Below are 17,929 nucleotides of genomic sequence, written 5' to 3'. Positions count from 1 at the left end.
CAGATCATCTTGCATCTCTCAATTGGAGAGTCACTTTTCTTATCTCCACAGAAAATTCTTAATCAAGCTCCTGGTTTTCCTTTATAGCTTCTACTTTTTAAACTCACTTCTCCAACTTCACCGCTACATCTCTGACAGATGAGAACATTAGAGATTCCTTGTTTTTCAAAAACAAAACAAAACTCAGCAAAACTATAAATATACTAAGGGTAAGTCTGTATTATCTCCTGCCAAAATACAGCACCCTGCATTTTTTTTAAATTTTTATCTTTTGTAGGTACATAGTAGGTGTCTGTATTTGTTGGGTACATGAGATGTTTTGATACAAGCATGCAATGCATAATAACCACATCATGGAAAATGGGGTATCCATCCCCTCAAGCATTTATCCTTTGTGTTACAAATAATCTAATTATACTTTTTTATTATTTTAAAATGTACAATTAAATTATTTTTGACTATAGTCACCTCGTTATGCTATTAAATACCAGGTCGTATTCATTCTTTCTAACTATTTTTTGTACCCAGTAACCATCCTCACCTTCCCACACACGCCCACCACCCTTCCCAGCCTCTGATAACCATCCTTGTTTCTGTGTTCTCTATTCTTTTCCATTGCTCTATGTGTCTGTTTTTATACTAGTACCATGCTGTTTTGGTTACTATAGCTTTGTAGTATAATTTGAAGTGAGGTAATGTGATTCCTCTAGTTTTGTTCTTTTTGCTTAGGACGGCTTTGGCCATCCTGCATTTTTAACCCTTTTCCCATTTTCACCCAGAATACTCGCTGGTGGCACTTGCAGCTGCAGGGTTTACCCTGAGATAACTTTGCCACAAAATATCTTGCCTTTATTATTATTTTCACATCGTTCTAATATATCGACTTTGAAAACACAAATCATCATTCTATTTATAGCATCTTGTTGTTAGCAGTGGTATTTCCATTTACAAAATATAGAAATTCTTGATCGCTGAAAATGTCAAATTCTAGAAAGCGTAGCATTACCATGTTAACATTGTTCTCAAACAGTTTTTGGCCAAAGAGTCATTTAATGAATCCGGTTTTTTCCAAAATAGATGATTCTGATTATTCAGATGATTCTGATGTTAGTTCTGTTTAAAAATAATTCCAAGAACAGTTTGTATATTGTATTTTCACACTGAAAATCAGTCAGCCTCCAGAGCATGTTAATGTAAAATTAAATGAACACGGGCAGTGAGCTACAGTTTTTTTTCTAAACAGTGCAGCTGTTTAGAAAATTTTTTTAAATTTTCCTGATTTCCTTGGTATCTAGTGGTATTAAACATATGTGGGAGAAATACAGCTCAGCAAACTCTTCCAGGAGATAAAATGCTGATCACTCCTACTGGGCAATTTCACAAATGTCTCCTATATTTTTCTCCTTTGGTAGTGGGGATGGGGGGCATAATGTTACATTGGGTCTCTCTCCTCTCTCTCTTTCTCTCTCCCTCTCCTTTTAAAATGTTTCCTCTCTCTCAATATTTCATTTCTTATTTGTATTTCTGAATGAGGGAAAAGAGTTGATGGGACAGCGGAACGGGAAAAAGAAGAGCACCAACAAAACCTGTTTTCCTGTTTTCACTATTTTCATTCCAAATTCCTTCTGTCTCATAATTGATGGAATCTTATGAACTTATTAGTTAAAAAGTGTCTTTCTTGTTTCACAGGAATTCATATTGGGGTGATCACTCAGAAGAAAAGGTGAATACCGGATGTTGTAAGCTATTGGACTGCCACAAGTGATATCTTTACACACCATTCTGCTGTCATTGGGTATGTACAAAGTGCTGCATACAGACAGAGGAGAAGGACAATTGAGCCCATCTAAAGTTAACAAAAACTTCCTCTTGGGGCTGTTTCTTTCCATCAGACCTTACAGTTCTACGGGATAATAGCTTATCTCATAAGGCCTCAGCTTTCTTTAATAATTTCTAGAAGCAGACATTATTGTGTCATGCACACTCAGTGTTGCAAATTAATAGTCTGGTGATCTGGGTGGCATGGCATTTTCCCCTTCTCTGGTTCATCACCCATGATAGACCAGTAAAGGTGACCACTTAAATTCCTTGCTGTGTAGTGTTCTGTATTCCTCAGGACACAGAGCTTCCTCTCTCCCAGGAGCCATGAATATCCTGATGCTGACCTTCATTATCTGTGGGTTGCTAACTCAGGTGACCAAAGGTAATGGAACCCTATAAAGCAGAGATGATGACTAGGATGAGTTGTTGCCCTTGGGCTCCCCTGGTATCATGATGGGAAGAGAGGGAATCTGCAGGAAAAATCTGGGCCAACAAAGCAGCAGAATGCTCGTATTTTGGCAGCTCCATGCCCCTAGTCTCTGAGAATCTTTCTGTTAGGGGCATCTAGCAAGCTGTCCTCTGAGGCGTTTCTCCAAAGACAAGAATTTCCTTAATGCTCTGAGCCACCCTATCTCTCTCTCTACATAACTATCCAATGTTAGTTCAGCCTCACTTCACTTCCATTTTGATTATTCTGTTGTATCTATTTCATTGTTGTGTCCTATTAGTTCTCCTAGCATCTTGAATTCTTCTTTGCCCGGAGAGTACCTTCAGAGGGAGGCCCTCACTTTCATGTTCTTAGGTACGGTGAACAAGTCCATTGACAGTTTGTAGATTCTGTAGCACTATCATATGGAAGAGACAATATATATGTTTGGGGTAGAAGTGGAAATAAGTGGAGTGAAGACAGGATAGACAGACTAGTGACCAATGGGGACCTTCTAATTTTAGATGAATAGGAACAGTCTGTTTCCACTATTTAATAATGCTACTTTTGAAAATTGTTAACTTTTTATTAAAAAATAATACTTGCAATTGACTTATGTATCAAGCATTCGATAGATTTATAGGGTTTAAGGAAAAGAAAAATGTTTGTCTGTCCAAGAATACCAGTTCTTCAGTCTTCCCCTTCAGAATCAATGTTACCAATTTCTTATATATCCTAGCAAATACAAATGTATTTATATTTGCATGTGTATACCTTTTAGATTTTTAAAAAATGCAATTGCAAATGCACCATGTGAATTGTTCTGCAATGTACTAGCAATATATTAGAGACATCTTATCCATACATAAACCTAGTTCATTATTTTTAATCAATAAGTAAAACTTTGAGGAGGAGCAGATGAATTGCCTCACATTAATTACTCCGCTACTGATGAAAAATAGGTCTTTAATTATCAAAAACAATTCGGCAAGAAAAATTTGTAAACAAATGTATGTCTTTTCATTTATGACTGGACACGTGGACACACACACACACACACACACACACACACACACACACACAGTCAAACCACCTACCAGAGAAGCTGAACTATTCTTCTCTCCTATCACCAGTTGCAAGAGTGTCAGCTTCCCACACCCTCATCAGTCCTTTTTGTTTTTTCTACTACATTCAGTTTTCTACTACATTCAGTTTTACAGTCTAATATGTGAAAATTAGGTCCTGATGTTTGAATTCATGACACTTTAGTTATAAATCAGTTTGAACATCCAGTCCATTAGATTTCTAAACTTTCTTAATTATCTTTATATACTAAGAAATTTGGCTTTTGTTAAATTTGGAGGTGTTATATGTTGCCTAGAAAGATGCTATTCATGTCTATTAGGTGGTTATAACTGTGCCTATGATCTGTTATGTCTTGATTCACATGTTGATGTAATGTGAGTTACAGAATTAATATCTACATTCATTTCTGATTATAAACTGCTGTATTTGTTGAAAATTTGGAAATTTTGAAATTGTAAAGAAGTAAAAAAATTGTAAAGAAGTTAAAAGAGACAAAATATTTTTGGTCTATTGTTCTTCCTCAGTTTTCTTATTTGAATAAAAATGTATAGCATACTTATAAATTTTCTATTATACTATTAGTATTTTCCCATTTACTAAATATTTTCAAAAACTGTATTTCCAATGACTGTATAAATTTTATAGAATGGATACTGTTTAAATTACTTAGCCAAATTGTTTTTGCATAAATAAGTGCATTTACATTTTATAGACAAGGATGGCTAGTATAACCTTTCTTATACATAAATCATTCAGCATAAAATTCCTGGAGATGTACTTTTTTCTGTCTGCTTCATGTATTATCAATTTCTGAATACTTGCCAAGTCCTAAAAATGAAATATTATATATAAATATTTAATTTTTATTTATGTCTGTGAGTAATGGGGAAGTCGAACTTCAAATACATGCTTAATGTATATTTAACTTTTCTACAAATTGTCCATGTCTCTCTTTCCCTTTTATTTTGGAGAGGTAGTTTTCATTTCTTTTGATTTAGAGATTTTCATTTTTGTGTTCTCTTATAGGTTTTGTTTTGAAATTTAGCTATTTAGTCTCTCTGGGCTTTATATTATGTGTTTTCAAGTGAGATAGCACCTGATGGCTTGTGAAGCAACTTTTTACCAAGCCAAGCTATCAGTGGACTGCTATCCATAGATATATTTTAAGTTGATGCTAGCTGATTATATATCTGGTATGTTTTAGAAAGAACTCCACACATGGGATAATGTTTTGGCTAGATGGCTCCCCTACTTAGAAACATACAATTGCTAGTCATATTTCTAATTTTAGGATTTTGAGATACTGGTGATGAAGATCACATGTCCTAACAACGTAATAGTTCCAGACTGAAGTTCTTTGAAAAAAATGACTGTTGTCACTCTAGAAAAAAAAAATTATGAATTTTTCCCAATTGCCATCATTCCACTGCTAAAACCAAATTCTTGGAATTATCTTTGATTTTTCTATATCCTACGACACTCATATCTATCAGGAAGTCTATTACATCTGCCTGCAAATTATATCCAGAATGCAATTATTCTTGTCACCTCCATTGCTACCACTCTGATTCTAGTCACCATCATCTCTCACCTGTGTTATTGCCATAGCTTCCTCATGATATCTGTCCTTCTGCTCTTCACTTCTACCATCTTGTGAAGACACATAGTGCATGATCCGCTTACACTGGAAGTCAGATCACGTACTTTTGCTCAAAACTCTGCTAGGGCCCCCTCTATACTCAGAGCGGTAACAAGAGTCCATACAGTGGCTCACCTGGCCCTGCAGGATCTGGCCCTTATGACCTCTCTCACCTCATCTCCTACTATTATAGTCCTTGTTCACTCCACTACAGCCACACAGGCCCCAGTGCTCTTCCCCAAACATATCAGACTTACTCAACCCATAGAGCTTCGTTTGTTTCCTCTGCCTAGAATGTACTTGCCTCAGATACTGGTGTGACTAATTCCTTTACCTCCTTCAAGCTGTTTAATCATCACCTTGTTACACAGGCTTGTGCAACTCCTGTTTATGAATCTTCTATTACCCTTAAATCTATTCTCCCTTCTTTCTGCAAACCATTTGTCACCTTTTCATCTACAAAATAATGTACTTTTTTATTAAGGTAAAATATACATTTAAAAATTACCATCCTTACCATGTTTTTACCATATTTTTATGTATACCTGTTGGCTGTTTGTATGTCTTCTGTTGAGAAATGTCTATTCAAATCTTTTGCCTGTTTTAAAATCAGATTATTTGTTTTTGTTTGCAATGGAGTTTTTTGAGCTCCTTATATTAATATACTTTTGGTTGTTAATTCCTCGTCAGATGGATAGCTTGCAAATATTTTCTCCTACTCTGTGGGCTACATCTTCACTTTGTTGATTATTTCCTTTGCTGTGCACAAGCTTTTTAGTTTGATGTAATCCTAATTGCCTATTTTTGCTTTGGTTGCCCGTGCTTTTGAGGTCTTACCCAAGAAATCTTTGCCAAGACCAACGTCCTGAAGTGTTTCCCTAAGGTTTTCTTCAGGTAGTTCCATAGTTTCAGGTCTTAGATTTAACTCTGTAAACCATACAGTCTAGCAGGGAGTGCATTTACTTTTTATTATCTGTCTCCCTCTGCTAGAAAGTCACCTCCATGTGATTTTTGTCTGTTTAGTTCACAGATGTACCTCAAGGGCCCAAAACTTTGATGACTGTGTGACTATAGCCTAATTTAAGAATGGAGGGGATAATTTAAAAGCAGTAGAAAGAAATGTAAGTGAGAAACAATTTTGAAGAATAATTGACAGAACAAGGCAATTCAAAGACAAAGGAGAAGAAGAGAGCCAAGATGACATATTTCAAGTATGGATAATGCTGGAGGAAAAAAGTTAAGGTATAAATCTTTGTAGATGTGAGGAACGAAGAAGCAAGGTTAGAGTCTGTCTTGCACAAAAGAAGTGGAAGGTCTAGACTTGAAACTTATAGAAAATTCCACGAAGTACAAAGTAAAATCGAGCCAGTAAAATAACAAAGATAGAATAAATGACTCTAGAAGAGTGAAGGTAGAATAAATAATTGGTGAAGTTGGACTAGAGCCAACATTCCCCAGAGGATAAAATATAAACCAAATTATTGTGAGCCTAATATATACATACATACATACATCTATATATGTTTTATATATATTATCACATTCAGTTCAAATGAGGTTGTGTAGAAAATTACTTGCTCTTCAGCACATATACCAGCCTTCCTCCTCCATAGAGCCTTATCTCTAGCTGCTTCCTCTGCCTAGAATACACTTATCTAGGTACTCCTTGGGCAATTGTCTTCAGAAAGATGATCATGCCGTTTACTGCTTGATAAATGAACATACAATACAGCACACTAGTTTCCCTTTAGATTTATATCCTCACCCCTCAAATGAGTAGTCACACTGCTTGGAAATCCTACTGCATTTCTCTTGTAAATAAACCTTCTTTCTTTTTCCTTTTTTTTTTTTTTTTTTGAGACAGAGTCTTCCTCTGTCACCAGGCTGGACTGCAGTGGCCCAATCTCGGCTCATTGCAACCGCCAACTCCCTGGTTCAAGTGATTCTCCTGCCTCAGCCTCCCGAGGAGCTGGGATCACAGGCATGTGCCACCACATCCAGCTAATTTTTGTATTTTTAGTAGAGACAGGTTTTCACCAGGTTGGCCAGGATGGTCTCGATCTCCTGACCTTGTGATCCACCCACCTCAGCTTCCCAAAGTGCTGGGATTACAGGTTTGTGCCACCACACCCAGCCATCTTCCCTCTTTTTTAGACAACTATTTTGTCCTGACCTTTGTCTTTTATTTTCCTGCTCCTCTCCTCTACATGGCTCTCCCCCTCAGCTTATCCCATGCCCCATTTATTTAAACAATTCAAATAGGAAGTTTTCACTCATTTCCTCTGTCCCCTTTGCCATAAATGGAGAAACGTGTCTTCTCCATCTAAAGATCAGTCTGCTCTGTGTGAATTTGTGACTGTGCCCTTCTGTCATCTCATCACCCTATTCTATATTAATCTCTCCTTTTCTGCTTTTTTTTTTTTTTTTTGAGATGGAGTCTTGCTCTTGTTGCCCAGGCTGGAATGCAGTGGCACGATCTTGGCTTACTGCAACCTTCGCCTCCCGGGTTCAAGTGATTCTCCTGCCTCAGCATCCTGAGTAGCTGGGACTACAGGTGCTCGCCACCTTGCCCAGCTAATTTTTGTATTTTTTAGTAGAGACAGGGTTTCACCATGGCCAGGCTGGTCTCGAACTCCTGAACTCAGGTGATCTGCCCGCCTCGATCTCCCAAAGTGCTGGGATTACATGTGTGAGCCACTGGGCCCAGACTGCTTGTTTCTTTTCTCATTGCTTGCAAGCACCATTTGGTATTTATCGTTCTTCAAAACAAACCTGAAAGCTTTCCTTTAACCTTACATTGCTCTCTAATAAGTTATTTATTTCTCTGCTTTTCTTTGGAGCTAAACTTCTTAAGAGTCTCATCTACAGGTCCTGCATTCACTTCTCTCTCATTCACATTTTGACCAACTGCAATTTGGTTTCTTTTTTCATACCACTCGGAAGCTGCTCTCCTCAGTATGAAGTTACCTTCATACTACTAAAAGCATGGACATTTTCCTGCCTTCATCTTTTTTTTAACCTCTCAGCAGTATTTGACTACAAAATGACCACTCTGTCCTTTAAGAAACAGTCTCCTCTCCTGCTTAATGTAGTCACATCTGATACAACTTTCCCCATAACCTTTTATGCATTTTCTGTTTTCATGCATATCAGCCCGACTTGCAAATGTCAGTATCTCCAGTCTTTCAACAACTGCTTGTGAAATACCCCCGTACAGGGCAATCCAGAAATGCCAGAAAATTATCAGCTGTCTCTGGATCATCTGTCAACTACGGGGGAAGCTGGATAAATAGTCCAGGTCCTTTGAGCCTCATGTAGAATAACTTTGAGGCTTGGTAATATTTTTTTTTCCTGTGGTAATTCACTTATTTGCAGTTCAAGGCTATTATGGGAAGAAAACATAAATGGATGTTAGTTCTTCAAGGTTTTTACTGTAACTGTGCACCCTTTCATTCTTCAAGGTTTTTCTGTAACACTGCACCTTCAGGACCTGATGCCCAATTAAACATTTTTTTAAGTTTTTTGTTTTTTTTTTTTTAATAAAAACTAAATGCTATTTTTTCTTCTACTTTTAGTTGATGTGTAATAATTATTCATATTTAGAAGATGCAGAGTGATATTTTGATACATGTATACAATGTGTAATGATCAAATCAGGGTAATTAGCATATCTATCACCTCAAACATTTGTCATTTTTTTATATTGGGAACATTCAGAATCGTCTCTTCTAGCTATTTGAAAATATACAGTAAATGATTGTTAACTACTGTCACCCTACAGTGCTATAGAACAGTGGACCCCTTTTGGCACCAGGGACCAGTTTTGTGGAATACAGTTTTTTCGACAAGGTGAAGGTGGTGGTGGGGATGGTTTCAGGATGAAACTGTTCCACCTCAGGTCATCAGGCATTAGAGTCTCACAACGAACACACATCCTAGATCCCTCACATGCACAGTTCACAATAGGGTTCATGCTCCTATGAGACTCTAATGCCTTGGCTGATCTGACAAGAGGTGGAGCTCAGGTGGTGATGCTTGCACACCTGCTTTTTACCTTTTGCTGTGCAGCCTGGTTCCTAACAGGCCATGGACCAGTATCCATTGGCTGCACAGGGGTTGGGGACCCCTGCTATAGGATGCTGGAACTTTTTCCTCCTATCTAGGTGTAATTTTCTATCTGTTAACCAACCTCTCTCTATCCTCCTTTCCCTTCCCAGCCTCTAGTAATCATTATTCTACAGTCTACTTCTATGAACTCAACTTTTTTAGCTCCTGCTTATGAATGAAAACATGTGGTATTTATCTTTTTGTGTCTATTTCACATAACGGAAAGTAACATGTCCCCCAGGCTCATCCATGAGTCTGAGGCTTGTTTGCAGCCTGGCTGCTGGGCTTCCCTGTGGGATTGTCCTCTGAGCAAACAGAAAACAGCCATCCTGCTGGCCAGCAGTTGATAGATGATCTCATGATAATAACAGGTTATAACTCACCTTTTCTTGGATTTCTTGCTCTCCTGATTTCTACATTTCTCCACTGACTTTTTTTAAGGAGGAATTGTCTCTCAACTAAACTATTATATTCAAATCTTCGCTGGAGCTCTGCTCTGCTGGGGGTCTGCTTTAAGACTCTAGAGTCTTATTCTCCTGTTTTGATCTGACTTATCTTATTGGTCCTTTTAAGTCGTTTCCTCTTATCTGATCTCTTATCTCTTAATATTGAAACTCACTAGAATTTAATTCTAGTCCTCTTTTTTTCTCATATTATTCCAACCACCATGGTTTACCAATTTCTGTACTTTAAATGCTATCCATAAGCAATCACATTTATTGATTTGCATATGTCAAACCAACCTTGCATTCCAAGGATAAAGGCTACTTGATCGTAGTGGATAAGCTTTTTGATGTGCTGCTGGATTCAGTTTGCTACTATTTTGTTCAGGATTTTTGCACTGATGTTCATCAAGGATACTGGCCTGAAATTTTTTTTTTCTTGTGTCTCTGCTAGGTTTTGGTCTCAGGATGATGCTGGCCTCATAGAATAAGCTAAAGTTGAGTCCTGCCTTCTCAATTTTGGGTGAATAGTTTCAGTAGGAATGATACCAGCTCTTCTTTGTATATCTGGTAGAATTCAGCTGTGAATCCATCTGGTCCTGGGCTTTTCATTTTCATCCTTTCTTTCTAGGTTTCGTATCAGTCTCATTATGCTCTCTATCTCTCCATCCCTCTATTTTTCTACATTTCTCCTTTTCTCCATACAACTTCTTTGATGGCACATAGCACAGTTTTAATATACACTTTTTGTTCTCCTGTTTGTCTCTTTCAATGGCTTTTTGTACTTGACATCATATTAGTCTAGATGTCAGTCAGTGTAAATTTTTGAATGAATGAAAAGTTATGTTGATGCCAGAGTTAAAAATTTGACCTATATTTTATTCTCTACAGGTAGCTTTGAACCCCAAAAATGTTGGAAGAATAATATAGGACATTGCAGAAGACGATGTTTAGATACTGAAAGGTGCATACTTCTTTGTAGGAACAAGCTATCATGCTGCATTTATATAATAATATCACATGAATATACTCAACGACCAGCATTTCCTATGATTCACCTAGAGGATATAACATTTGATTATAGTGATGTGGACTCTTTTACTGGTTCCCCAGTATCTATGTTGAATGATCTGATAACATTTGACACAACTAAATTTGGAGAAACCATGACACCTGAGACCAATACTCCTGAGACTACTGTGCCACCATCTGAGACCACTACTCCCGAGACTACTATGCCACCATCTGAGACCGCTACTTCCGAGACTATGCCACCACCTTCTCAGACAGCTCTTACTCATAATTAATTAACATTTACTTCTGGTATGGAAGAACTAGAAATACTGCTGGAAATAATATGCAAAGAGCTGATTCTACCAATCCAATTTCACCAGGAAAATTCCATCAGGGATTGGATGACCATGGGGATGGACATAATTGCTACTACCAACACAACAGCCAAGAGAGTTGCCTTACAATTAGAAATGTATAGACAGAAATGTATAGAAGATACAAGGATTCTCTTAATTGGACTTAAATTCTTTATCTGTCTTCCTCCGATGTACTGAAATATACGAGCTAATTTTTGTCTTAAGTGAACATTTGTATGTCTATGTATTTTTCCATGCCAAAAACAAAAACGAAGACCATTGTTTGGAGCTGCCTATTATGACTAAGACATGAAGTTTTACTTTAACAGTGCCTGGCCCACTACTATCATATATAGGAGAACATATAAAAGCATATAGAAAGTTCCAGATGAATGTTCCCTTCTCTACCCTCCACCTTTTATTGTAAGTTCTGACCCTAAATGCCTTTCTGTGTCATGACGTCAAATTTTGTTTAAGGTTCTAGCTGGTAACTAACAGAGTCAGAAGCTAATTCTTTCATTCAGCACAAGCACTGATCTAACTGGATAGAGATAAAAGTGGGACTTGCCTTGAGAGTACATCATATTAGATTAAAAGCTGCATCTCAAATTCTACTTATCTTTCCAATCTTCTTTCCACTTAGAATTCCAACTTCCAAGTATGGCAGCCTCATAACATGCCTCTTCAGGTCTCTGTGCTGTCCATGAGTGTTAGTTGTGTGCAGTGTTTCTATGCTTTCTATGGCTGTACACATGTGACTGCTGTTTGTATGGCAACAGGTGGGTCAGTAAGTGTCTTCTATGATACTACAGAGAAGCGGTTATTAACTATAAAGTTGATTAGGTTTTGTTTTTTTTTTCCGAGACAGAGTCTAGCTCTGTCGCCCAAGCTGGAGTACAGTGGCATGATCTCGGCTCACTGAAAGCTCTGCCTCCTGGGTTCACGCCATTCTCCTGCCTCAGGCTCCCGAGTAACTGGGACTACAGGCACCCGCTACCACACCTGGCTAATTTTTTGTATTTTTAGTAGAGAGGGGTTTCACCATGTTAGCCAGGATGGTCTCGATCTCCTGACCTAATGATCCATCCGCCTTGGCCTCCCAAAATGCTGGGATTACAGGTGTGAGCTACCGTGCCCGGCTGATTATTATTTTTTTTAAGTTCCAGGATAGAAGTGTAGAACATGTAGGTTTGTTACATAGGTATACATGTGCCATGATGGTTTGCTGCACCTATCAATGCATCATCTAGGTTTTAAGTCCCGCATGCATTAGCTATTTGTCTTAATGCTCTGCCTCCCCTTCCCCACACACCCTGACTGGCCCCCATGTGTCACGTTCCCCTCCCTGTGTCCATGTGTTCTTATTGTTCAATTCCCACTTATGAGTGAGAACACGTGGTGTTTGGTTTTCTGTTCCTGTGTTAGTTTACTGAAGATGATGGCTTCGAGCTTCATCCATGTCCCTGCAAAGAGCATGATCTCATTCCTTTTTATGGCTGCATAGTATTCCATGGTGTATATGTACCATATTTTCTTTATGCAGTCTATCATTGATGGGCATTTGGGTTGGTTCCATGTCTTTGCTATTGTAAATAGTGCTGCAGTAAACATACGTGTGCATGTGTCTTTATAATAGAATGATTTATATTCCTTTGGATATATACCCAGTAATGGGATTGCTGGGTCAAATGGTATTTCTGGTTCTACATCCTTGAGGAATTGCCACACTGTCTTCCACAATGGTTGAACTAATTTACATTCCCACCAACAGTGTAAAAGTATTCTTATTTCTCCACAGACTTGTCAGCATCTATTGTTTCTTGACTTTTTAATAATTGCCATTCTGACTGGCATGAGATAGTATCTCATTGTGGTTTTGATTTGCATTTCTCTAATGATCAGTGATGTTGAGCTTCCTTTCATATGTTTGTTGGCTGCATAAATGTCTTCTTTTGAGAAGTGTCTGTTCATATCCTTTGCCCACTTTTTGATGTTTTTTTTCTTGTAAATTTAAGTTCTTGTAGATTCTGGATATTAGACCTTTGTTAGCTGGGTAGATTGCAAAGCGTTCCTCCCGTTCTGTAGGCTGCATGTTCACCCTGATGATAGTTTCTTTTGCTGTGCAGAAGCTCTTTCATTTAATTAGATCCCATTTGACAATTTTGGCTTTTGTTGCAATTGCTTTTGGTATTTTCTTCATGAAGTCTTTGACCATGCCTATGTCCTAAATGGTATTGCCTAGGTTTTCTTCTAGGGTTTTTATGGTTTTGGGTATTACATTTAAGTCTTTAATCCATCTTGAGTTAATTTTTGTATAAGGTGTAAAGAAGGGGTCCAGATTCAGTTTTCTCCATATGGCTAGCCAGTTTTCTCAGCACCATTTATTAAATATGGATCAAATTCACACATAACACTATTAACCTTAAATGTAAATGGGCTAAATGCCCCAATTAAAAGACACAGACTGGCAAATTGGATAGAGTCAAGACCCATTGGTGTGCTGTATTCAGGAGACCCATCGCACATGCAAAGACACACATAGGCTCAAAATAAAGGGATGGAGGAAAATTTACCAAGCAGATAGAAAGAACAAAATAGCAGGGGTTGCAATCCCAGTCTCTGACAAAACATACTTTAAACCAACAAAGATCAAAAAAGACAAGGGCATTACATAATGGTAAAGTGATCAATTCAACAACTAGAGCTAACTATCCTAATATATATGCACCCAATACAGGAGCACTCAGATTCATAAAACAAGTTCTTACAGGCCTACAAAGAGACTTAGACTCCCACACAATAATAGTGGGAGACTTTAACACTCAGTGTCAATATTAGACAGATCAATGAGACAGAAAATTAACAAGGATATTGAGGACTTGAACTCAGCTCTGGATCAAGTGGACCTAATAGACATCTACAGAACTCTCCACCCCAAATCAACAGAATATACATTCGTCTCAGTACCACATGACACTTATTCTAAAATCGACCACATAATTGGAAGTAAAACACTCCTCAGGAAATGCAAAAGAACTGATTAGTTATTAATAAATTGGGCTGAGGCTTGGGCGCTACTGAAAGCCACAATATCAGATGCCAGAATGTCTCAAAATCAAAAAGGTTTTTTCCTCTAATTATTTTTTATGTGATCCAAGCCAAGCTGCCAGTGACTATGGCTATAGTTTGGATGTTGACCATCAGACCACTGACCTTTCAGTAGACCTCATATTCTAATAGGTCTTAGACCACCAGTTAGGGTGTCCATCATTCAGATTTGACTGGGACTGAGGGGCTTCCCAGAACATGGGAATTAGAGAGCTAAAATTAAGAAAATCCAGAGTAAATTGGGACAAGTTGATCACCCTCACTTCAGTGTACTTCTGTCTAGCAAGCTATTTTTCCATTTTTCATGGCTATACCTCATCACATAGGTCATACATTGGCTTTTCACAGAAACAGTCTAGGGTGCTCTTTTTCCATATTTTTGCGTCAACTGTCATTTCCTGAAACACACTCCTTGAGCATGCAGAGCACCTTCCATTCTACTTTGTATTATTTTCTTCCCATCATTTGAACTCTGAAATCATTTTGAGTATTTACTTTCTCTCTGATTTTTTTACTAACTTATGGCCTAACACCCCTGCTATAATGTACATATAGTCCTCATCTCTTGGTCTTGTTGACATATGTGATGGTCCATAATGGGCTGGGCATGTCTTATACTTACTGAGGAAAGCAGCTTTAATACTCCTAGATCTAATGGGCAAGAATATTTAATGCCTTGTTTTTTTCTCTCCCATAAGGCCAGCATACTGGTATGACCTAGTAAAACCTAGGTTGAGTGTCCAGAGAAGCACTGCTGGAATATATTCTGCATTGATTTAGGGATCAATGCTGAGACTTAGGAAAAGAGAGTAAGAAAAAATTTTTAAAGCAATAAATATTTAATATGAATTTACTGAATTGATAAGAATGGATCCTACTATATGGTTAAATAGTATTACAATGAGGCAATGCGGTCTATTAATAAAACATAGGAGGTGGCACTGTTCTCTCACTTGGAGCTAGGGCACAAAAAACTCTTACAATCTAAGTATTTTTTTCTTATTGGCCCAAATGTGAATGGTGATGTGTGTGACGCCCCTGGCCCCTTTTGTACATGACTTGGCTGTGCTCTCTCTGCCAATGTCTGGCTTCCATTACAGTCAAAGTCATTAGTGTACTAGGATTGGGTTCTATCCATGCTAAATGAACGTAGTAAGATCTTCAGTTCTACCCATAACTGGCGCTACTACTTGCTAAACGATCCATCTATTGCAAGGTTGTTACATAAGAAAACAGGGTCTAAAATTTCTCTGGGTCATTGACTCTCAAATCAGCTCAGAATTTATTTAGCTTCCTAAGGATTTCATGTTTGACTAAAACCAGTCCAAAGTGATCTCTCAACTCATTAATTTAAGGCCTAGCATTCTAAGGCAAGCATAATGAATAGGCCAACCTAGCTGTGTCCATTAAGATTCTCATCTTCCTTCTTAAAGAAGAGATCATTTGCAATATTCTTTAGGAAATTCAGAGTGCATACTTTTGGAATGAGATAAAAGAGACATATCTTAAAGTCCAGAGAAGAACAGGAAACCCAGCATTCTCTTTAAAGCAGGGCTTTTGGAATTTATTTTTTCCCTCTTTAAAAACAGTAAGTTTTTACCATCCACTAAATACAAGTTTATGTCTGATTTTTTTTGTTTGTTTAACCCTCTTTGATTAATTATTTTTATATAATATTTCATGCCACATTTATTTAAACTAAAAAAGAAGTTAAGTGAATATTGATGGTTTGGTGGTTGCTATCTTACAAAGAAAAATTAATATCAACAGGTGGTATTATCTGATTGAGGCAGGGATAATAAATGACCAAATAACAAGAAAACCCATAATACTTGTCAAAAAGAGGCAGAATTATTTAAATAGAAATGTAAACCCTGGCATATTCATTGCTAACACATATTTATTGAACAAGTACTACATCCCAGAAATTTTGTTGGACCCTGTAGACGCAAAAAGTAAGGCATAATCCTGACCTCAGTAGTTTACATTTTAGAGTTAAAATATGCATTAGGAAAATATATGCTCATTAGGAAAAAAGAAAATTAAACCCCACCATTATGTGTCCTATGGCATAGGTGTGCAGTTTTCACCACTGAAACATATAATAGGGACACTAAGCTCAGACTGCTATGGAAAACGGAGAGTCTTGAGTAAAAAGCAGAATTAACTCAATAAAAAAAGATTATGGGATAGAGGAAGATTTTCTCTATAGAGCAAAAGATAAAGACAAAATAAGGTGGAAATAGAATATATACAAATTTAAGAAACTACAAATAATAATTTAATACGGAAGATGTGAGGACAAGAGAAAAAATATGTACAAATATTTTTGTAATTTTAGGTGGAGACAAATTTCTAAAATTCTGCTACCACACCATATTAGGCACCAAAGGATGGAGGGGAAGTACATAGACCTTAGAGCCCAACTGCTGTGGTTCATATCTCAACTAACAAGTGTAACCTGGACGAATAAACTTCTTATGACATCTACACTTCTTTCTATTTCCTTATGTGAAACTGGTAATAATAAAACAACTTTTTTTTGCTGCATGCAATGTTGTTTTGAGGATCAAATGGTTTAATAACTAAAAGTTATCCAGAACAATATCTCATACATAAGTATTTAATAAATGTTAGGTATTACTAATATTAAAACTAGAAATCATGAAAAAATGGGTATAATTGTGTATAGCACAAAATCAAATTTTATAGACATAAAACTGTACTGGCATGTATTGATTGCACAGGATGGGATAACTGAAGGGATTCAGGGCAAAAGACTGAGAAGTTGTCTCAAAACAAATTATTTTTCAGAACAGTTTTAGATTTACAGAATATTAAGCAGAAAGTACAGAGTTCCTTTAAAGCCTCTTATCTACACCCTTCCATTCCAGTTTCTCCCTGTTGTTAGTATCTTGCCTTATGTGGTACATTTGGTACAAATGATTAGCCAATACTGATACATTATTATAAATTAAAGTTCACAATTTAGATTAGGTTTCATTCTGTACCATGTGTGAGTTTTCACACTGTACAATGACATGCATCCATCATTATGATATTATACAGAAACATTTCACTGCCCTAAAAATTATCTGTGCTCCATTTATTTATCCCTCCCTTTTCCTTCCAACCCCTTACTAACTTCTGATTTTTAAAATATTCTCCATAATTTTATCTTTTCTAGAATGTCATAAAATTAAAATAATACAACGTGTAGACAGATTGGCTTTTCTTACTTAGCAATATGCATTTACAGTTCCCCCAAGTCTTTTTGTGACTTGATAGCTCATTGGTTTTTATCACGAAAAAATATTCCATTTTATGAGTGACCACAGTTTGTTTATCCATTCACCTGCTGAAGAACATTTTGGTGGATTCCCAATTTGGGGCATTATAAATAATATTTTATTTTTTAGGAGTGTTTTGGGCATAGAGACGATTTATTATTAAACTCTATTATATACATTATTACATAATTATTACATATTTCAGTTAACATAATAAAAATAAAATATCCAGTCATTAAAAAGGCAATATATGTCTCTGTGTTCATATATATCCTTACATATATGTGTGTATACATATTATGGATTCTTAAAAATATATAAGTATATGTACATGTGTTGTATGTATGTGTACACTTATTGGCATGTAACATTTTCTTGGCATATAGTTAGTGAAAAAAGCCTAGTCGTTACTATAAAAGAGGGTTCATAACCATTACAATTTTTGTAGATACGTAGGTAGAGATACAGGTAGGTGGATATGTAGCTAATATCTGAAATTATGTTGACCCAAATGCTTATAATATTTGCCTTGCGTTGTAGTTTTAAAATAAATCTTAACTTTCTTCTTTCTTCTTTTATTTGTAGGATGAATTTTCACCAGTAATTATCCTTTACATTTGCAAATAAAATGTATTTTT

General features: G+C 36.8%; 1 protein-coding gene across 1 annotated transcript; it reads left to right on the top strand.

Moving 5' to 3' along the window:
- The first annotated feature begins 2,145 nt into the window (after positions 1-2,145).
- On the top strand, positions 2,146-10,830 carry LOC129533139 (beta-defensin 125). Its single transcript, XM_055385074.2, has 2 exons — positions 2,146-2,203; positions 10,415-10,830. The coding sequence occupies exons 1-2, from the start codon at positions 2,146-2,148 to the stop codon at positions 10,828-10,830; spliced, it is 474 nt and encodes a 157-aa protein (XP_055241049.2).
- Positions 10,831-17,929: the final 7,099 nt, after the last annotated feature.

This window comes from Gorilla gorilla, chromosome 12, assembly GCF_029281585.2.
Source record: "Gorilla gorilla gorilla isolate KB3781 chromosome 12, NHGRI_mGorGor1-v2.1_pri, whole genome shotgun sequence".
NCBI classification, from domain to species: domain Eukaryota; kingdom Metazoa; phylum Chordata; class Mammalia; order Primates; family Hominidae; genus Gorilla; species Gorilla gorilla.
The sequence above is the reverse complement of the archived record's forward strand: the minus strand, read 5'-3'. Positions and strand labels throughout refer to the sequence as shown.